At 33.8% G+C, this 23,423-nt stretch overlaps 2 protein-coding genes across 2 annotated transcripts in view; both read left to right on the top strand.

The window, feature by feature from the left end:
* The window catches only part of LOC124451679 (hemicentin-2-like), a 140,802-nt gene extending 129,845 nt beyond the window's left edge, over positions 1 to 10,957 (top strand). Inside the window, exons 15-23 of the mRNA XM_047002279.1 lie at positions 161 to 508; positions 6,948 to 7,223; positions 7,599 to 7,859; positions 8,383 to 8,487; positions 8,790 to 8,972; positions 9,089 to 9,101; positions 9,492 to 9,702; positions 10,139 to 10,302; positions 10,472 to 10,957. Of these exons, the coding sequence (XP_046858235.1) occupies positions 161 to 508; positions 6,948 to 7,223; positions 7,599 to 7,859; positions 8,383 to 8,487; positions 8,790 to 8,972; positions 9,089 to 9,101; positions 9,492 to 9,702; positions 10,139 to 10,302; position 10,472 (1,562 nt within the window). The 3' untranslated portion in view covers positions 10,473 to 10,957. The remainder of the gene's footprint in view (positions 1 to 160; positions 509 to 6,947; positions 7,224 to 7,598; positions 7,860 to 8,382; positions 8,488 to 8,789; positions 8,973 to 9,088; positions 9,102 to 9,491; positions 9,703 to 10,138; positions 10,303 to 10,471) is intronic.
* The window catches only part of LOC124451702, a 55,696-nt gene that overhangs the window by 31,259 nt on the left and 1,014 nt on the right, over positions 1 to 23,423 (top strand). Inside the window, exons 2-4 of the mRNA XM_047002320.1 lie at positions 13,143 to 13,212; positions 15,992 to 16,339; positions 22,111 to 22,392. Coding sequence (XP_046858276.1) covers positions 13,155 to 13,212; positions 15,992 to 16,339; positions 22,111 to 22,392 — 688 coding nt within the window. The 5' untranslated portion in view covers positions 13,143 to 13,154. The remainder of the gene's footprint in view (positions 1 to 13,142; positions 13,213 to 15,991; positions 16,340 to 22,110; positions 22,393 to 23,423) is intronic.

The raw sequence follows: 23,423 nt of genomic DNA, 5'->3' as shown, positions 1-23,423 counted from the left end.
GTTATGAAGACAAGAATAAAAACAAAACTACACAGGCTTAATACAGTTGTTTAATTTTCAATGCTGTCTGATTTTTGGGTAAACGTTTGAAAGGCAATTGTTAAAAAATGATATAAGTTTTATTAGATTTTATACTTTTATTTTTCATTTCTTGTGATAGGAAAAATTGTATCACCTCCTCCTGGCACAAGTTTTACATTTTTACCTGGAGAAACAGAAATTATAACCTGGACATTTAATGATAGTATAAATGATGTGGAGAGTAGAGATTGGTATTTCACTGGTAGTAGTGGTGGTTCAAACGCAATACGATTGGCCACTGTCGCTCGGGATTCATCAGTGGATAACTTTAAAGATCCAATTCTTCCAATTTATGATGTCTACAAACCTTCAACGCTGCAATTAATAAATATCACTCATAGTTATGATGGAACGTATGAGTTTCGATTAGCAAGAAAGGACAGTCCGTTATCTCCTTTTATATCTAAAGTCAGAGTTTTCGTTGCAAGTAAGTCGTCCTTTTTTTATTATTTTATATTTTTATCAGTTTTAGAAATTTATATTTTTCGTTTGAAAATTAATTAAAGCAATACATCTATTCAGTTAGAAACGTAGAAAAATAATTAGACCAGTGGTTGCAACGTTAGGGGTCTAAGAAGTTCAAACCATGTTTATGCGTCGTATGGTTCATGTTATTGGTTGATTACGAAATCATGGGTTAAAGTGTATATTAGCTACCAGAGGCGGTTCTAGAATTTTTCAAACGTCAGCCATAAAACGGCGGACGCCGGACATATTCCCTTGGAAAATTTTGAAACATAAGGTGCTAGAAATGCGATTTCAAGCATTTTGGAATACCTTAACTGTCAATTTTTGCAGGGTTACAAAGTGAGCGAAATCGCCGTTGTTAAAATCAATGATAATAATCAATGCTCTTCCTCATGTTTACTACATCATTCTTCAAAGTGGTTATCAAATGAAAACCATCCATAACATCAATAGTTTTTCCATGCAACAATTGCGTACTGGAAGAGTAGCACCAAGAATCTTTGAGGTAAAAACTAGCGCACCAATAAAATGAAATTGAGTGACTAATGAAAGTAAGTGAGAAGCATCAGCAGCAAGGGAAGGCTTCACCTCGTCGCTTACATTGTTTATCATGTCCTGAAGAGTGTCGATTATAGGGATAAACGTTCGAACGTTTCAAGAATGTAAACTCGCTCAACCCATCTGGTTTTACAAAGACTTACCAGTTTTGACTTCTTGGTCTGAACATCTGACTTTTTCACGTGCTCAGCAAGGGGCATGTTGCGTATCTGTGATATGTTGATAAAATTAGCAGCTTGAGAAACAACAGATAACATGTTATTAATTTCAACGTTAGAAAGAGTGTTACGGACAGGTGAATTTAGTCGATGACTATAACAGTGAGTGTATAAATTGCATTCATTAAAAATCAACAAACCGTAGAAGGACAACTGTTGTTTGTGAGAAGAATCGCAGCTTCATCTGCAATGATAGAATAATATCTATTTTTTATCTCCGTCGATATTACCTAATCAATACAATTGATGATTTTTTTTGGCTTGTCATGGCAATATTCTTTTATGCTTGCCACATTCGAACAAATGATTTTCCAAAGTTTGATCACCAGCTCTAACTTTAAAATTTTAAGATTCAACAAAATTACCAACATTGTTTTTAACTGAATAGCAACCAACGTCTGAGTGAAATTGAGTATCATCACAATGACGTCGTAATCCAATGGCAATTAAGAAACACCAAAGCAAAACCTTTGTCAACAAGACAAAGTCCATATTTAGTCGACATGGAATTCTGGAAACGATAGAATCCGATAATCAGCCTCATTACTCATCGAAAGAATGCTAACAGTTTGCGTTAGACTACCATTTCATACATAACACCTTAAGTCCGAGTTATCCACACTCAGGTGGATTACGTAAGATAAACAGTTCAGACAGTCAAAAACATTCTCAAGAAATGCAAAGCGAATGGACAAGACCGACAAGAATATCTCGCGCTGTTAGACTATCGTAACACACCCATTGACGGTGTGAGCCCTGCGCAAGCCGCTTTGATCAATCATTCCTACTTTATAATGTAAGCTGTATCCCAAACCTGTCAACCAAGCTACATTTCACAATGTTCGTCAATAACTGCACTGCCAAGGCTTCGCAACAACTGAAAGAAGGTGAATGAGTGAGATTTCGCCAATACTCGGTATGACCATGGACTCGCGAGACGATGATACGAAAGCATCAAACACCCAGAAGCTACATGGTAAAAAGCGACTACGGAACAGAACACAGAAGAAATCGTAGGTACATACTCAAGACACGGGAAGAACCACCCGACCATGACAACCTGAATGATGATAATACTCAAGATCTGAATTCAGGTTCAGCTGCAAATGCTGCTACAAAGAATGCCCAATGGGGTTGGGGTTGTGTGGCAGAATGGTTTTCTTCCAAACTATAAAGATGACATTACTTGGGAAAAACAAATTCTTGATTATGGAATGTTTTCACTGCTCGCCATGTTGGTAGAAAATCTCCTATAGGTAAAAGAATCTGTATTGATTTTATGTTGTGTTGAGCGTAGGCCCTTTGAAGTTGCCTACTAACATGGCCGCTTTGACATCATCACACGAAAGAGCTTCATTCTCTTTTTTCATCGTTAGTAGATAAAAGAAATTTTGCTTAATAATTTATAGGAAATCTTTTCGAAAGAAATATCCTTCGAAAAGAAATGAGTTCAAGGAAAGTTATGATCACTTTCCTTGAACTCATCCGATGGCAATCTCTGCTTGCATTTTATCAAACATCTAACGAATGTAACCTTTTTCCCATCGTGACTCTTTCTTTTCACGTGTTAAAGATACCTTGTGCCTTAGCAAGCGTTACCAATTGAACTTTACCTTTTAAGTATGAAAAAATCTTCATAACATCTGGTGAAGAATTATTTTTGTAGTATGTTCTCTTTATTGTGTACAATTTTTTAAAGCTTTCATCAGCCAAAACCACCTTGGTGTCCCTTAAAGATACACAAATAATGTTGAACACCATTCTTTTTCCTTGAGCCCAAGTCTCGGCCTGCCTAGTCATTTTCAGACTCTAAGTCGACAATATCCAATAGGAAGCCCACGTTATGAGAAACAATTTGGTATGATCTTGCATGTTGTTCAATAGTCAGCTGACTTCAATAATATCATCAGTATTTCTTTTGGTGTCTTGTCTTTTGGGTTCCAATCGAGAACCGAAAGCAATTTTTTGCTATCATGAAGTTCTCCATTATTCCTATGTTGAAATGTTTTTGTTATAGCGATTATTTATATATGTTCCGCTCATCGTTTTACAGTGTTCATTCGTTTTACCGATTGTCCTTATTCAACTGTGCACGCAAACCTTCGTGTGACCCAGTAAGTGAAATCAGCCAATGAAGTTCTTTCATCACTGTTGATACTTCCACTGTCTGAACCTTTGTTGCTTTCAATAAATGGCAATCTTCTATTTACCATACCAAGTACACGGTCAGAAGCATGGTGATGGTTTTTGTGAATCTTGAGACAATTCATATAGTGTAGATGGTAAAGGTCACTTATCAGTCTCAAAGATTTGAAAACTCGTTCGATATTAAAGACGCTGGACTTTTTTTTTCTTGCTCTTTCAATCCACTTGATTTCAGATGTTTCAAAATGCTATTGACAAAAAACGTACAAGAATGCAATGGCAGGTCTTTTGTGGCAACGCGGATGCCATTATCATCTTTACCAAGATATTCCTTTACAGGATGTGTATTGATTGATGAGTTGTAATGTGTTCCTACCAAAAAGTGTACACTGTGTTTAAAGTTATTGTGCAATTTTCAGTTTTCTTACCTTTTTCGCTTTTTTTTGATGAGTATAGTTCTCAGTGTGATTATAGTTCTACGTACTGTTCTACATAGCTATAAAAATGGTTTGGGTTATTTTACACATATTTTACGATTAATGCGACATATCCTTATGTAAGGTGTTAAAAGATATTATGCATGTTTCGTCCTATAACGCAAAACGCATAAATTTACCGAAAGAATGAAGAATACACAGCATAAAAGCAATGTATAATTTTAGCTACATCAGCGCGCTTCATTAAAACATTTGATAAGATATTTCAGGCTGTTCCTTCACTCAAAAATTAAGTTTTACAAACTAACCGTAGCAGACTCAATGGTTGAAGTAACACCCGTCTCTTTTAATCACAGATAATAATCTACGATCAACTGAATGAGTCAACACTTTAATTGCATTTTTGCTAATATGACTGGCAGCTATTTGGATGGCATTCCAAAGCTCGTCGAGCGAATTGTATTGTGTTCCAAAAACATGCACATCTTTATTAAACATCGACCACAGATTTTCAATGAAGTTGAGGTCGGGAGAACAGTGTGTCCATTTCATTAGATTGTCGTCTTTAATGCCAATCTTCTTTAACCAATACTGGTGCACCTTGCAGCATGAGCAGGAGCATTGTCGTGCATGAATATTAGAGTTTTCCGCAGTCTTAGAGGCTGCTTCCTCCACCAAGGACGAAAATTCTTGTCTGGGAAGGCACTGCACGACGTTGCTGTGATTTTTATCATGTCTTCAATGCGAAATGACCCTATGAGTGTCTCTAATGATTACTTCCCAAAACATAACCCCTCCCCCCCTTGCTGACGAGACTTTAGGATGGAGGCTTGTGATCTGATGACACTCAAATTTGGTCCCAGTCAGAGTCGCACGGCACTCATTTGTAAATATGACTTTTGAAAAGTCCACTTTCATGTATTTTCTGGCTCATTCAATTCTTTTTGTTTTGTGTCTCTGATTTAAGGGGTGGATATTTCACAGCATTCTTCATGCAGGCACATTCACATAACACTTTGCAACGAGTAGTACGGCAGACATTAGGCATATCACACGCCTCAAATATCTGCATATTTGTTGCTAAAGGTGTCTTCATTACTTGGCGATGGATTTTCCGCAGTTGGCGTTCAGTCAGCTTTGTAAATTTTGGCTGTCAGTGTTTCTTACGTCCATGGTGACTCGTTGCCACCATCTTTTTGACTGTACGGTGATCGCGCTGCAGAGATTTGGCTAGCTGCAATGTCGATTTTTCCACTTGCCCATTCTTTAGTCACAAACTCTTTCTATTTTACCGTCAGATCTGGTTTTTGACCCCTTCTGTTACTAGAGTAACTTTTGCTTAATAACTTTAAACGCCTTCATTCCTTTTGTTATTAAAATCTAACTTAACATTTTTTCAAGAGTGCTCTTCATCACTAATCATGCATTTCAAATGACTTTGTTTCCCTATTACGTTATTTACACTTTTCAGTGCTTGCTCGGCACACCAGAAGTGTTAACAACGAGAAACCTGTTTTGCATCTTAACTATAAACATAGTGTATGGACAGCGGATGTACAATCCAACTTTTGATTTCTCATTGTTTACTTGCTTACATGTTAAAGCACCAATAAGTTCATACCTACCGACCTTTGGCAACGCACCATTGCCTGATATGCACTCTTCTGTCAAACGGTAAGAGGACTTGATCAATTTGTTTTGCTGTAAAATTAACTTAGCTTTAGAAGAGTCGTATAGTTTCAAATGATCTCGTTGATCGTTTGTTTTTAATGGGAGGTTAGTGATGATCTCTTCTGCCATTCACAGAAGATTTTTCCACGTATTATTTTTCCTTTGATGGCTTCTTACATAAACGCATCTCCAATACGGATAGCTTAGAAGTTGCAAGCTTTAGTATTTATCGTCATTTTTGTGTCCTACGTGTTGCCCGTGATGATTTGGCTTTGAGGAAAATGTCCTTGGCATCACATACGACAAAATCAAGATCAGCTCCTTTATATGCAGTGCTTTGAATGTAGTCTCTCTATGACAAGTGACTTTAAAAGTTTAATGTCCGAAGAAAGTCACCGAGTATTCGAATTCTTTACATTAAGGATAGCTCACTTTTGGATTTATCGTTGCAAATGCCATAATACCTAGAGACTCAATATCCGCCTTTTTCAACCTATCCAGACATGCCATTGTTAATCGACCAAGTATTTCTGGTGCCATATAAAAAAGAGAACCATGTAAATTTCGTCCGTTCTCTATTTTACGATGGACCATGTCCATGTTTGAACATACAACAGTCTATTTAATCCAAAGTCAAATAGTTGGTATGAAATTGGCTTTAGATATTTACGGACTGTGTTCTCTCTGTGCTGGTACTCAAGACCGTTCACAATGTCTTAAATCATAAAATGTGTTAAGTCTCTAAAAACGATGGAGGCGCTATTTATCAAGCTTAATGATCGGGTCCTTTGTCGATAGAAGCAGCTCATTTTTAAATTGGCTTTATTTTGACTATGACTAATTGTCCTAAGCTGGAGTTGTCATCATTAAAACAACTGCCATAAATACAAGTTGTTCCCCGATAGAAGACAATAACAGGTGGTAAAATTGTTCTATTGAAGTTAATTGATTTTTTCATATAATTGCAACTAAAGGAAAGCAGTTTAAACCAGGAATTGTAAAAAAATAGAACAATTATTCGTTGAAAGTGTATTGAAAATGTATTGTTTAAAAAATGCATGTGGGCTCAAATATTTTTTCATCCAAGTTTGTTTCTGTCTTCCAGATAGCCTGATATGGCCATCTAAATAATATTGCAACGCAATAAAAAATCTTTGAGTCAAAGCCATTTGCATTCATTGCGAATTCTCGCATTATTGTAATCAGTAAAATTGTTGTGTTATCAGAAAAATTACACTTTGCCGATGAAATATTTTTTAAATGTACACCTAACATAAATAAATACACCTAACACTGACTAATTAACTCAATATTCATTTTTTGATCGTGACTAATATAAGTAATGAATATTTTCTGCTTTTAATTTCAGTAAAACCAAATGTTACAATTAACTGTTCGAATCCTCTGGTTGTGGATGAAGGTGATAATGTGTCATGTGTATGTAGTGGTGAAGGAGGTAACCCTCCTGCTAATGTCACATGGTTTGATAAAGATAACAACATAATTGGTAATGTTGGAGTTGTAAGTAAGACATTAGTAATCACTAATGTTGCAGTGAATGATGGTGGAAGTTACACATGTAAAGCACAAAGTTATAATGGTACAGATTATAGAGATGAAAAATCTATTGAAATAGTTGTGCAATGTAAGTCTTCAACTTCTATATTTATACTTTTGTTGCTATATATGTTTTAGTTTTTCAAATACGTTACTGTGGAAGCTGGTGTAGCTATACAATATTTAACTTGCCCGTTATGATTTTTTGTGCAGTGGTTACCATTTGTTTATGGTAATGTTAAGTTATTTGTCATGGTAACAATAATCGTTGCTTCTTACAATAAAATTTCTTTCTATGTGTGTGTATGTGTGTACACAAAGTCATAATAGTACAAATTACAGAGACGAAAAATCCATTAAAATAACAGTGGTGCTTATTTGTAAGGTTGCAAGATATTTTTTCAGATTTCATTATCGACTTTTGCAAATATCGTGACAGTGGAATATTAAATTTTACTTTAAGACCGACCGCGACAAACCAATATCACCATCAGTCCAATGTCAGCCAGAGAAGGTCAAAATGTGACAATAACCTGTGAATCAGATGGTTATCCTGAACCTACCTACACTATTTACCGCTATGGTAACACGTCTGTTGTCAGCGATAAAAAAACACACATCATTCAATCCGTCAACTTCAGTGATGCTGGTTTGTATCGTTGTGAAGCAAAGAATAAACTGGGAAATGATTCATCTCAAGTGAAAAATCTCACTGTCAACGAAGGTAAAATTAAGAACCTCAGTTTATCACTTGTTGGACTTTTATTTTGCATTATGTACGAACTTTCTTGGTAGCAAAAGGTGAAAGACCGATGTTTATCTTATTGTAATTAGCATTAGACTTCTTGAATGCACTTGAATACCCTTATAACAATAAAATTTCAGTAAACAACGAAGATTGCTCTGATTACATAACTTTTTACTGGCTCGTGTGGTAAAGCAAAGACTGGCAATGTCTGCATGCTGCATTAACCATAACATTTTTTTCTATGTATATATATTCTTCAATGACTATCAGTAAAAATATGTTTAACTTATATGTATTCCCCAGTATAATCATTAAAGTGCTTATAAACGTAAATTGCCTAGAGTTCATTAATTTAAATAGATTACTTGGCGTGAATTGCTTAAATGACTGGAATTTCAAACTAGCAAATTTTCACGCATTTGGTGGCACGCATTTCAATATTGGAGGAATTTCAATATTGGAATCATTCTCATGTGAACAATTTTTGTCATTGTGCTAGCTCCCATGTCAAGCTCACACAGTCTATCGCCGTCGATAATTACGTCATCGATGACGTTTACTGTGACCTTTACGTCATCAATTAATTCCACTCCCACTAACAACGGTAACATTTTTTGTAACATTTTTTTCTTTAATTCTTTAATGTGGAACAATCATTCTTGGCGAGTGTGTCTAACCATTTGCTTTTTAAAGTTTTTTATTAATTTATCTATTAGTATGACCTAACACTAACTTTAGTGTGTATTGTGAATTTTATTTTTTTTTTGCATATCGCATTGTTTCATTCTGGCTATTTCAAACTATTTGCTAGACCTATTTAAAAAGCTATTGATTAATGTTTGAATTTGGGGTCGTCAAGAAGACTGTTTGATAAAATTTATCAAAGTTCACAACTCTTTATTTAAGTTGGCCAAAATACTCCTACAAGCAGAGATGATGGCAACAATAACTCTATTGGCCCTACGACTCTAGACAAAGATGATGATGATGGACCAAATATTGCTCTGATTGTTGGCATTTCTGTTGGATCGGTTTTCCTTGTCGCCATTCTAGTTGTTGTCATTTTCTGCTGTTATAAATCAATGCAAAGTAAGTTGATAAAAAAATTCATAGTTGATAACTTTCGATGATGTTTTGTCCTTTTTTTGTAATTATCATTTACGTCAAATTATTAAACATCTGTTTACGTGTTATTTTTATTTTAGAAAGTGGATACCGGTAAGTTGATTATTTTATTGTAATTGTCTTTGCATGAGTTTCGGAGTTAAATGTTTCATTAGCCGTTTTTATTAGTTTTTTAAGAAATTGAACAAAAATGACGTAATGTGCCCTCGTATGGATAAGTCCATGGATAATTGCTTTGTTGTTTTTGTTATGAAGAACTTAGAGGAACTTTGGTTTTTTTGTACAGTATAAACTATGGCCTAGTTTAGACGTGGAGCTTTACACGAACTTAACATGAACCGAACGCATTTAAAAGAAAAGATAATGAAGAAGTTCATCTCATTTTCTTTTGTCTTTAATGCGTTTGGCGCTTGTAAAGTTCGACGTTTGAAACAGGCCTAAGTTGTAATTATTTGAGTTTTCTTCAATATCACGATATTTCAGTGGTGAAAAAGGTGTTGAACCAATAGACGAAGATAATCACCAATATCATTATGAACTCGATGGTGCACCCGGTGTTAGCAACGAGAGTCGTTATGAATCGGTGAAGGATGATAAAACAGACAAGAATCGTCCTAATGATGAATCCAAGCCGTCAGAAAATAAACCACCTGTATATGCATCTATCAATAAAGAAAACAGACAAGGGAATCCGGTTTGTTGTTGTGCATGTTTGTCATTTATTCTTCATGAATATTGATTAAGATCTGTGCATGTATTTTATTCACTGAAGACTATGTTGAATGCATTATGCAGATTATCGAGGATTAAATTATTTATGTAATTTTTAATGATGAATGATGATACAGACAGTTACAAAGTTTGGAGTTTCAAATCCTCCAACTATGCTGACAGCTTAGTTATTTTATGCTTGGTTAGTTGTTTTGTCCGTTCAAGTCGATATAATCGAACACAGTTTACTATGTTGAAACTGAATCGTGAGGGAATACTTTGCCCTGGATCGAGTTACCTGAACTTTCAGTGATGGTTTAAAGTAATCTTCATTCGTCGGTTTTTTGGACCCTTTAAAGCCTCTATATTTACAAAATACATTGTTCAATTTTATCATTTTTTATGTGTTTTTTCTTTAGTTATACTCCTACCTTGACTTTAAAGATGAACCTAAAAGAAAGCCAGACAAAACTCGTCCTGCACCAACGGAATACGCCAGTATTGATATGAGTAAACTGGCACCTGTCGAGAAAAAAGACGACAAGAAAAGCGGTGACAAAAAAGACGACGAAAAGAAGGAATAGTAAGTTTTATCTTTTGGAAAAGATCCACAAAGCTCGACGTCATTCTTTGATGGTTGAAGAAAAAAGTAAAAATTGATTCATTTGTTGAATATTTTTTTAAAAAATGCCGAAATCATGTTTTTCTTTCTCTTCATATGGTAGTTTAATCTTATTATAAATTTCCTTTAGAACTGGCGATCGTCGTTAATAAAACAAGAGTACGCAAAGACTGTTACTACATTTATAAAGATTAACTTTGCTCTTCATTATATAATCTAGATTTGATCTCTGAACACTACTAAACTGAATACTTTATGATTGTGTCTGTGTACATAATCGTTTGCCATGAACAAACTTGAATCTTGGCATCTGTGCTACAGTTTGGGAATGTATTTTACTTGCCTTTATAAGGCAACAACATTACACACTGACTTTAACACAGCATTTTGAATAGAATAGTTTTAGTCGTAGTTTAACTTTTGTTATTTTAATTATCATGGTTAAACCATTTAAACTTTTATTTACATAGAAATTAAGTGTAGAAATTAGATAGAAAAATCAAGCAATTTCAAGGAGTGTGATGGAAAACTCTTTAAATTGCTTCTTTACAATTGAATGATTTCATATGCATTAGTGTAAGGGATGTTTACAAATAAAACAATTTCGTGATCATTATTTGTTTTGCATCTTTATTTTCGTGTCTACTGTAGATGTGAGATTTGTCCTAGCCCCAAAGACAAGCTAACATTGAGTGGCTTTGTTTCACCAAGCTTGGGCGGTAATAGCAATTTTTTAATTTAAAAATTTCTAGGAAGACAGCAAACTGCAATTTAAAACAATTTAGTGAACAAAATGTAACTAAATTTTAATGTGTGAGTCATTGCACAATGGATAGTGCTATCCTTGCTTCTTGTAAACAATGCTTCAATTCCATAAACATCAATGGTAGTTTTCAGCAAACAAACATCTCAATTATGCTCATCAGTGGACAATATTCACAGCCGTTCCATCACTTGCAGAAATATTTGGTATTTGTGACCATTAACAAAAACTTCAATTCTGTGCATCTATTTTTTTCCACAAATGATTTAATTTTGATGTAGCAATATGCAATTGATAATTTTAGGTTCAGTAATATCTCAACCTGGATGGTCAAAGATTTGTATTTTTACCTGGATCTTTTCACAGTTAACTTGGAGATTTGATGTGACCTCATCCATAATTGTACGTGTTTGGTCCTTTATCCCTCGTGGTGCTACTGCTGCGCAACGACTTGTAACGATAACTGGTAATGGTGAACCGCGATGTGATTCATCACCTTTAGCATTTCAAGTTTTTGAACCTGAAACTCTGATGTTAAAGAATGTCGATCAAACAGTGGTGTTTACACATTTACTATCGTAGCTAATACTGCTGACACACAAAGAAAGTAAATGTGTATATTGCCTGTAAGTTTTTATTTTGGTGTTTTTTGTCTGATGAGTAGTCTGCCTTAATGCAAAGTGTCTTTCAGCTTTAAAAACAGTTCTTTTAGAATTGTTGGGTTAGTGTTCTGGTTTTAAACAGTTCTTTTAAGAACTATTACGTTATTATTTTAACCATTCACCATGGTATTTGCTATTTTTAACAATTTTAACTTCTGATATACTCGATTAAAAAGAGCAAAGTCGTCTGACGTCATCCATGTACAGTCCTTTGCTAAACAGAAGTTTGCAGTCCAACCATCTGAATTAAAGTCGCTTGGGTTGAAGTAGTAAAAGTTAAAGGACAACTTGGTTATTTGTCATTTGATTCACTGTTTTACGAAATCAAAAATTTCTCAGTGATACATGCCGCCTGGGACTCGTCAAGAACATTCTCAATCTAGCCACGTTTGGTATTTTCAACTAAAAACTGCAGGATAAGATCATTGGTAAGATAGATAGGCTAAACAGGGGGGCGGATGAAGCTTTCCCAGGGCCCCTGGTGATTCCAAAGTCCCCCCCCTCCTATCTGGAATTCTTTGTAGACAAAGTATACGAAATTTTTAATTGTGAATTAAAATTGTGAAATATACTAAGAATATTTCAGAAAAAGCGATTTATACAGATGTTATTTTTCACAATGATTTTCTTACAAAATCCACTTGTGGATGCTCATCGTCTTCAAGAGCATTGTAATCAATTAGGAAATGGATATTGGCACAGCGTGTCGAAGTATGCTTTCACAATTTATACATTCATCTAAAAGCACCATTAAGTCATATCTAAGGATAAAATTACAGAATAAAGGTTGTATGGCTGGTATTCTGTTTTTAAAACAACTCTGGGCAATTTGCGTGGCTTGTCATGAGATAGGTTTTGATAAAATATGATCCCTCTGTTACATATGACAGCGTTGTCAAGGCGTTTACATTCTTTTCATTACTTATATAAATATTTGCACAACATGAGACCCGGAAATAATTTTAAAAAGAGGAAAATTAGCTGGTTTATTTAAGAAATACGTGAAGATTTTTCACCAGCTTAGTTACTTCAATATTGTTTAAGGTAAAGTGAATCATTTAAAATGTTATCAAATATTGACTGCTCAGTTCATTTGTAAATAATTTTATTGACATTTCACGGAATTTCCTGTGGATTAAGAGTTGTCTGAGTTGTATCATAGTGGAAAGTACGTTAGTACTTTCGCAAAGTAGAAAACGTTGTATAAACACAACGTATTCCAACGAAACTTTTGTAAGTTTTTACCGATGCTCTTGTTTCCTTGAATATTATGGGAAATCTAAAATATACATAAAATATGAAGGAATACATCATATATTACTGCATAGTAGTTCTGTGATTTGACTTAAGTCATATCTTCATCTTAACCTTTATAGACAGAATACAAGATGGAAAAGTTTGGCTTCCTTTCATTTGTTTTGTTCTGTTGGATTTCATCTTGTCAAGGTATTTATTATTTTTATTAGACCATTAAGGAAGTAAATGTTTGTATTTGTGAAATAAAAACTGTGGAATTTGCTTAGAAATTTAAGCTAAATTGACTAAAATACTTGCTGGTATTAAGTCCTCATGTGTACACAATAACACTCATCGTAGCCAGTTCTGCACTTAAAAATAATCCAAAAGCAATACCTTGCAGTATTTTCATCTTTTAAATACATGCACATAATGGCTATTTAGCAAAGAAGTAAGAATATCTCATTTACAAGATAATTGACATTTTTTGCAGTAAATAGTGATAGCACCTATGCTTATGCAATAATACCAAATGTGTTTCACCATTACAAAATATGTTGCTCTATGTGGCTGTAGTGCAATTATGAATCTAAATTATAAACTATTAAATATTTATATTCCAGCTATTATTTATGAATTGATGCTCATACCAATGTGTGAACAATGTTTAAATGCCCATGACTTTACTCATACATCAATGCACTAAATATTCTGTTGATTAGAAATTGACCTCAATCATTTAGTTTGACATCATTTTTCGATTAAGTTTTCAAAGTTCATCAATTCTAGCAATTTTAGCTTCTTCTGTAGTATTGCTTTTTTTGCTTAGAAAGATCACATTTGGCCTTGATGTATTAAAACTATTTTGCAATCATTTAGTTCAATTTTAAAAGGAAAAAAACTTGTTTGTCGATTTAAAAAACCTGCTTATCAATTTCACAAGTTTTTTTTGTGAATTCTGAGACTTTAGGGTTTTTATAATTTTTCTCAAGTACATCATTATAGCTGGAAGCTGATTGCTGCCTTTTGATATCTGGTTAAAGTAATGTTCATCTTTTATAAGTTTTGATCAATAAGGTTCTTACAGATACATGTAGAGATACTTGTTACAGTGTCCTCTGCTACTGACTCCTTAGGATTGAGCTTGACAGTTAAACCTTTCTTTCCTTTTTCCTCTATGTCTTTATCCATGGCCGCCATACCTTCCTGATATCTCCTGGTCTATGCTTTTCACTCTTGACTTTCATGAACGGATTTCATGAAAAAGATTCAGGATGTCACTTTTTCCTTGTATTGGACAAGTACACAAATGTCACACACAGACGTCACATTCTTCTTGTTCATTTAAATCTTCTTCCAGCATTAATAAGGCTTGATATTCTCTTTATATCCTGAACTCTGGTTTCAAATTCTGGCTCCTGCTATTTTATAACGCAAATCACTAGTTGTAGCTGGTTTATTTTGCAAGTCATTGTTCAACAGTTTAAGGTGTATTATTAGTAAAATTTTTATACGTAAAGTTAAATTTGAAAGCTTCAGAGAGTTTCCCTAATTATTTATGTTGTTAATCATTGCTTTAATAGTTAGTGACAGGCTTGTAATCATTGTAGCATGTTGCTTTTCAATTTGCAAACTTCAAAGAAAGTCCAAATTGCCACTGTGTTGAAATGTTTTGCCCTAATATGAGATTTAAATTTCCTGATCACATTTCTAATCCCCCTGGTGCATTACTGTGTATATTTTGCTTGTAGAGGTTATTTGAACTTTCCAGGAGCAGAAAAGCTTTTGTGATAGTAACAAAATATAAGTAAAACATGCACATAGCTGACACACATTAAATAATTATTTGGTGAGGTTGTGCATGATATTGAGAATTATCTAGGCAAAGTTTGTCTCAGGGAGAGGTTGTTATTATCAATCTTAGACAGGCATAAATGCAACCCGAGGCTTCAATCATTGTAGATATCATGCAAAACTGAATGCGATAATTATTTTATTAATCACGTCAACTACCTGTAAAAAATTCTTGAAATTTCAGCTAATGTGTCCTCGTGAGGCAGTTAGTTTATTCAATTTCATAAAGTTCCATTTACTTTTTTTATTAGCACTAATCGTATCCCATAATATGCAACAATTATTGAAGTAAAGACGAACTTTTGCATTGTGTACGGATATAAGTGTATTGACATAAGCCTTCGAGATAAATCCCTAATGTGACTTTTTTGCAAATATTATCAGTGTTACATTTCCTAGACAAATGTTGATCAAGTGAAACCCCAAGTTTTCTAAAGGTTTTCTAATTAGAATTTAAAGCAGCCTTTAGATAAGTTATGGAGTCACCTGCAAACAATGGAGGTTTTGTTTTTGTTAAACAGTATGGCCAATTGTTGATGTTCAGCACAAAACGTAGTGGCCCTAAATTACGTAGAATCTTGTGGCACTTTACACTTAATCGATTTTTATGATAACTAAAGTCTATTTATTTGACATTTCTGTTATCGAATATGAAATATTTGCTATGTCATCCTATTTGTGATCCTTCTGCGTTCAAAGATTAAACATAAGTTTAAAATTAATCTCAATCGGAACAAATCGTTGGCAATTAAGTCCTATCAAAATGTTATGAGCACAAGAGTAAAAACAAAACTACCCAGGCTTAATACATTTGTATAATTTTCAATGCTGTCTGATTTTTCAGTAAACGTTTGAAAGACAATTGTTAAAAATAGAAATTATCTCAAAAATGGTTTGCATTTAAAATTGTAATGAATTTATCGTTAAAATTGGAGAGATTTCTTGAGGATGTTGCTTATTTTTGTTATTACGAAATGATATAACTTTGGGATTTCACTAAAGATGTTTTCGTAAAGTTTCTTATAAATTCTCGTATATTTTTATGTACGTTGAATAAACATTTAAATTATTTCGAAACCATATGTACGCACTTTGTACCTATTTTTATTTATTTATCTTTCTTATCTTATCATAGGAGTAATTCTATCACCTCCTCCTGGCACAAGTTTCACATTTTTACCTGGAGGAACAGAAAATATAACATGGACATTTGATGATGATTTAAACGATTTGGCCAGTAGAAATTGGCTTTTTACTGGTAGTAGTGATGGTTCACAATCAACACTGTTGGCCATTGTCACTCTGGATTTGTCATTGATAAATCTTAATGAACCAATTCTTCCAAATTATGACGTCTCCAAACCTTCAACGCTGCAATTAAGAAATATCACTCATAGTTATGATGGAACATATGAGTTTCGATTAGCAAGAAAGGACAGTCTGTTATCTCCTTTTATATCCAAAGTCAGAGTTTTCGTTGCAAGTAAGTCGTCCTTTTTTATTATTTTATATTCTTATCAGTTTTAGAAATTTATATTTTTCATTTAAAAATTAATGAAAGCAATACATCTATTTAGTTAGAAACGTAGAAAAATAATGAAATACATCGATTTAGTTATAAAAATGAAATACATCTATTTAGTTAGAAACGTAGAAAAATAATGAAATACATCTATTTAGTTATAAAAATGAAATACATCTATTTAGTTAGAAACGTAGAAAAATAATGAAATACATCTATTTAGTTATAAAATGAAATACATCTATTTAGTTAGAAACGTAGAAAAATAATGAAATACATCGATTTAGTTATAAAATGAAATACATCTATTTAGTTAGAAACGTAGAAAAATAATGAAATACATCTATTTAGCTATAAAATGAAATACATCTATTTAGTTAGAAACGTAGAAAAATAATGAAATACATCTATTTAGTTATAAAATGAAATACATCTATTTAGTTAGAAACGTAGAAAAATAATGAAATACATCTATTTAGTTATAAAAATGAAATACATCTATTTAGTTAGAAACGTAGAAAAATAATGAAATACATCTATTTAGTTATAAAAATGAAATACATCTATTTAGTTAGAAACGTAGAAAAATAATGAAATACATCTATTTAGTTATAAAATGAAATACATCTATTTAGTTAGAAACGTAGAAAAATAATGAAATACATCTATTTAGTTATAAAAATGAAATACATCTATTTAGTTAGAAACGTAGAAAAATAATGAAATACATCTATTTAGTTATAAAAATGAAATACATCTATTTAGTTAGAAACGTAGAAAAATAATTAGACCAGTGGTTGCAACGTTAGGGGACTAAGAAATTCAAACCATGTGCATGCGTCGTATGGTTCATGTTATTGTTTGATTAAGAAATCATGGGTTAAAGTTTATATTAGCTACCGGAGACGGTTCTAGAATTTTTCAAACGTCAGCCATAAAACAGCGGGCGTCAGACATTCTCCCTTGAGAAATTTTGAAACATAAGGTGCTAGAAATGCGATTTCAAGCATTTTGGAATACCTTCACTGTCAATTTTTGCATGGTTACAAAGTGAGCGAAATCGCCGTTGTTAAAAATCAATGATAGTAATCAATGCTCTTCCTCATGTTGACTACATCATTCTTGAAAGTGGTTATCAAATGAAAACCATCCATAACATCAATAGTTTTTCCATGCAACAATTGCGCACTGGAAGAGTAGCATCCGGAATCTTTCGGGTAAAAACTAGCGCAACAATAAAATGAAATTGACTGACTAATGAAAGTAAGTGAGAAGCATCAGCAGCAAGGGAAGGCTTTACATCGTCGTTTACATTGTTTATCATGTCCTGAAGAGTGTTGATTAAAGGGATGGACGTTCCAACGTTTTAAGAATGTAATTTCGCTCAACCCATCTGGTTTTACAAAGACTTACCAGTTTTGCCTTCTTGGTCTGAACATCTGACTTTTTAACGTGCTCAACTAGGGGCATGTTGTGTGTCTGTGATATGTTGATAAAATTGGCAGCTTGAGAAACAACAGATAACATGTTATTAATTTCAACGTTAGAAAGAGTGTTACAGACAGATGAATTTAGTCGATGACTATAGTGAGTGTATAAATTGCATTCATTAAAAATCAACAAATCGTAGAACGAGGGGCAACTGTTCTTTGTGAGAAGAATCGCAGCTTCATGATAAAATTATATCTATTTTTTATCTCGTCGATATTACCTGATCAATACAATTGATGATATTTTTTGGCTTGTCTTGGCAATATTCTTTTATACATGCCACATTCGAACAAATGGTTTTCCAAAGTTTAATCACCAGCTCTAACTCTAAAATTTTAAGATTCAACAACATTACAAATATTGTTTTTAACTGAATAGCAACCAACCTCTGAGTGAAATTGAGTATCATCACGATGACGTCGTAATCCAACGGCAATTAAGAAACACCAAAGCAAAACCTTTGTCAACAAGACGAAGTCATATTTAGTCGACATGGAATTCTGGAAACGATAGTATCCGATAATCAGCCTCATTACTCGTCAAAAGTAGGCAAACAGTTTGCGTTAGACTACCATTTCATACATAACACCATAAGTCCGAGTTATCCACACTCAGGTGGATTACGTGAGATAAACAGTTCAGACAGTAAAGAACATTCTCAAGAAATGCAAAGCGAATGGACAAGACCGACAAGAATATATCGCGCTGTTAGACTATCGTAACACCCCCATTGACAGTATGAGCCCTGCGCAAGCCGCTTTGATCAACCATTCCTACTTTACAATGTAAGCTGTATCCCAAACCTATTGACCAAGCTACACTTCACACTGTTCGTCAATAACTGCACTGACAAGGCTTCGCAACAACTGAAAGAAGGTGAATGAGTGAGATTTCACCAAGACTCGGTATGACCATGGACTCGCGAAACGATGATACAAAAGCATCAAACACCCAGAAGCTACATGGTAAAAAGCGACTACGGAACAGAACACAGAAGAAATCGTGGGTACATACGAAAGACACGGGAAGAACCACCGATCTCGACAACCTGGATGATGATAATACTCAAGATCTGAATTCAGATTCAGCTGCAAATGCTGCTACAAAGAATGCCCAATGGGGTTGGGGTTGTGTGGCAGAATGCTTTTCTTCCAAACTATAAAGATGACATTGCTTGCAAAAAACAAATTCTTGGTTATGGAATGTTTTCACTGCTCGCCATGTTGGTAGAAAATCTCCTATAGGTAAAAGAATCTGTATTGATTTCATATTGTGTTGAGCGTAGGCCCTTTAAGTTGCCTATCAACATGGCCGCTTTGACGTCATCACACGAAAGAGCTTCATTCTCTTTTTTCATCGTTAGTAGATAAAAGTAATTTGCTTAATAATTTCTTAGAAAATTTTTTCGAAAGAAATATCCTTTTCAAGAAGCTATGATCACTTTTCTTGAACTCATCCGATGGCAATCTCTGCTTGCATTTTATCAAACACCTAACGAAAGTAACCTTTTTCCCATCGTGACTCTTTCTTTTTACGTGTTAAAGATAACTTGTGCCTTACCAAGCGTTACCAATTGAACTTTACCTTTTAAGTGTGAAACAATCTTTATAACATCTGGTGAAGAATTGTTTTTGTAGTATGTTCTCTTTATTGTGTGCAATTTTTTAAAGCTTTCATCAGCCAAAACCACCTTGGTGTCCCTTAAAGATACACAAATAATGTTGAACACCATTCTTTTTCATTGAGCCCAAGTCTTGGCCAGTCTAGTCATTTTAGACTCTAAGTCGACAATATCCAATAGGAAGCTCACGTTATGAGAAACAATTTGGTATCTTACATGTACTTCAATAATATCATCAGTATTTCTTTTGGTGTCTTGTCTTTTGGGTTCCAATCGAGAACCGAAAGCAATTTTTTGGTATCATGAAGTTCTCCACTATTCCTATGTTGAAATGTTTTTGTTATAGCGATTATTTATATATGTTCCGCTCATCGTTTTACAGTGTTCATTCGTTTTACCGATTGTCCTTATTCAACTGTGCACTCAAACCTTCGTGTGACCCAGTAAGTGAAATCAGCCAATGAAGTTCTTTCATCACTGTTGATACTTCCACTGTCTGAACCTTTGTTGATTTCAATAAATGGCAATTTTCTATTCACCATACCAAGTACACGGTCAGAAGCATAGTGATGGTTTTTGTGAACCTTGAGACAACTCTTATAGTGTAGATGGTAAAGGTCACTTACCAGTCTCAAAGATTTTAAATGCGTTCGATATTAAAGACGCTGGACTTTTTATTTCTTGCTCTTTCAATCCACTTGATTTTAGACGTTTTAAAATGTATTGACTAAAAACGTAGAAGAATGCAATGGCAGGTCTTTCGTGGCCACGTGGATACCATTATCATCTCCACCAAGATTTTTCTCTACAGGATGTGTATCGATCAATGAGTTGTGATGTATTCCTACTCAAAGTGTATATGGACAGTGGATATATAATCAAACTTCTGATTTCTCATTGTTTACTTGCTTACATATTAAAGCATCAAAAAGTTCATACCTACCGACCTTTGGCAACGCACCATTGTCTGATATGCACTCTTCTGTGGAACGGTATGAGGATTTGACCAATTTGTTTTGCTGTAAAATTAACTTAGCTTCAGAAGAGTCGTACAGTTTCAAATGATCTCGTTGATCGTTTGTTTTAATGGGAGGTTAGTGATGTTCTCTTCTGCCATTCACAGAAGATTTTTTCACATAATATTTTTCATTTGATTTTCATATTTTTCAAAGCCCGTGATTATTTGGCTTTGAAGCAAATGTCCTTGGCATCACTTACGACAAAATCAAGATCAGCTCCTTCATATGCAGTGCTTTGAATGTAGTTTCTTGATGACAAGTGACTTTAAAAGGTTTAATGTCCGAAGAAAGCCACCGAGTATTCGAATTCTTTACAGCAAGGATAGCTTACTTTTGGATTTATCATTGCAAATGGCATAATACATAGAGACTTAATGCATCCGCCTTTTTTCAAGCTATCCTGGCATGCCATTGTTAATCGACCAAGGATTTCTGGTGCCATATAAAAAAGAGAACCATGTAAATTTCGTCCGTTCTCCATTTTACGATGGACCATGTCTATGTTTAAACATCCAACAATCTACTTAATCCAAAGTCATATAGTTGGTATGAAATTGGCTTTAGATATCTATCGACTGTGTTCTCTCTGTGCTGGTACTCAAGACCGTTCACAATGTCTTAAATCGTAAAATGTCTTAAGTCTGCTTTTTCTCTAAACACGATAGAGGCGCTATTTATCAAGCCTAATGATCGGGCTCTTTGTCGATAGAAGCAGTTCATTTTTAAATTGGTTTTTATTTGATGAGGACTCGTTCTCCAACGATTGAGTAGTCATTAAAACAACTGCTACATATACAAGTCGATCCAACCTTAACATATAACAGACGTTGACACCTGACGAGTTGTCTGCCTAAATGCATAGTGTCTTAGATTTCTAAAAAAGTTATTTTCCGAACTCTTAATTTTTTCTTGATTTTTTCTTTGTTTTCTCTGGTTAGTTTTTTCTCGGTTTTATCTAGGGTTTCGTGGTTTTTATTTGGTTTCAGTCCATTCACCATGGCAATTGTTCTCTTTAAGGCGATATTCAAATTTGTCACCACGACAAAGTCTCTGTTTTAATTATTATTGGATTGTTTAGCGTAAACTCTCAGCATTGTTTTCCATAGTTTACATGATTATTAACTAAGCCTAAACAAACGCTTATAAAGAAACTCTGCATTTTCTATCCATCTCCCCAGCATGGTGGAAAATGCAGAGATAAAAAATTTCTCAATTGTAAACAAACATTCAGTACTCCGCACTCCAAATTTTTCACAATGCCATAAAAATAAGACAATTATGAGCTATTTGTTTGTTTTGTCATGAGAATGTGTTCTTATATATAACATGTTGGATGAATATGAGAAAGGAAATTTCGTGTTTACGATTCAAATTTCGACCAAAATAGAGAATATCTTTGTACTTCACTCCTTGGGGATCGTCTGCAATTCACCTATAGTCAATAAAACTTATCGAAGTTATGTAAAATGTTGCTTTCCTAAATTCCTAATGGGGATTGCTATATTTAAAATAACTTGATTTTATTTATCAATTACTTTTCACCATATATTCATTTTCTTTATTTTGAATATTGACTGAAAATTTTCTGTTTTTGTTTTCAGTTAAACCAAACGCGTTAATTAATTGTTCAACTCCTCTGGTTGTGAGTAAAGGTGATAATGTGTCATGTGTATGTAGAGGTGAAGGAGGTATCCCTCCTGCTAATGTCACATGGTTTGATAAAGATAACAACATAATTGGTGATGTTGGAGTTGTAAGTAAGACATTAGTAATCACTAATGTTACATTGAATGGTGGTGGAAATTACACATGTAAAGCACAAAGTTGTAATGATCCACGTTTTAAAGATGAAAAATCTATTGAAGTAACAGTGAAAGCTACTTGTAAGTTTGTAAGACAGCATTTCAGATCTCATTATAAATGTTTGTGTAGAATATTGAATTTAATTTTCTTCTTTACAGATCCACCACAACAAACCAATATCACAATCAGTCCAATGTCAGTAAAAAAAGGTGAAAATGTGACAATAACCTGTGAATCAGATGGTTATCCTGAACCAACCTACACTATTTATCATAATGGTGCAGTTATCAGTAATAAAAAGACATACATCATTATTCTCTCAACTTCAGTAATGCTGGTTCATATCGTTGTGAAGCAACAAATAAGCTGGGAAATGATTTTTCTGATGTTAACAATCTTATTATCATCAAAGGTAAAATTAAAATGCTACTTTCGTCAAAGGTAAAATTATCAACTGCTAAGTGTCACGAATTTTTCGCGTTTGTTTACGTTTCAAACGTCACGTTTGTCAGACGAAACGTCGAGTTTCATCTTGTAAGCGTTACGTTTGTTCAAATCGCAGATTTTTAAGTTTGAATCAGCTCTTTCTTATAGTATATGGTCAATTATCAAACTTTGCAAATCGCTTAAGGTATACAGATGTAATTTTCAGTTGCTACAACATTTTATCATTGTAAAATCGTATAAACATGTTAATCACATGACCAAAACCTGTTCAATTTTTTCCTCAAACGTTAAACTTTCCTAAGCATACATTACGTTTCTAATTTGAAACCCGACGTTTTGCCTGACAAACGTGACGTTTGAAACGTGAACAGAAAAATTCGGGGCAGTTACCATTTGAACGCAAATGATAATAAAATCTTACTTCATCAATTTTTGAGATAGATGAGTTTCACTCTTTCATTTGATTTGTTCTTTTTGGTCAATTATTATCATTTTTTTCGATAGATATTTCTGTCATTCAGTATTCTGTCAGCATTTTCATCTCTTTGACATTATAATTTGAGTTGATTTCCAATAAATGTGTTAACATATGAATCTCCAACAGCATTTTTCCTTTCAAAATATTCATCTACTGATTGCAACACGAAAGGTAATTTATTTACAA

Source organism: Xenia sp. Carnegie-2017, unplaced genomic scaffold, assembly GCF_021976095.1.
Source record: "Xenia sp. Carnegie-2017 unplaced genomic scaffold, XeniaSp_v1 HiC_scaffold_24, whole genome shotgun sequence".
Classification (NCBI taxonomy): domain Eukaryota; kingdom Metazoa; phylum Cnidaria; class Anthozoa; order Malacalcyonacea; family Xeniidae; genus Xenia; species Xenia sp. Carnegie-2017.
The sequence above is the reverse complement of the archived record's forward strand: the minus strand, read 5'-3'. Positions and strand labels throughout refer to the sequence as shown.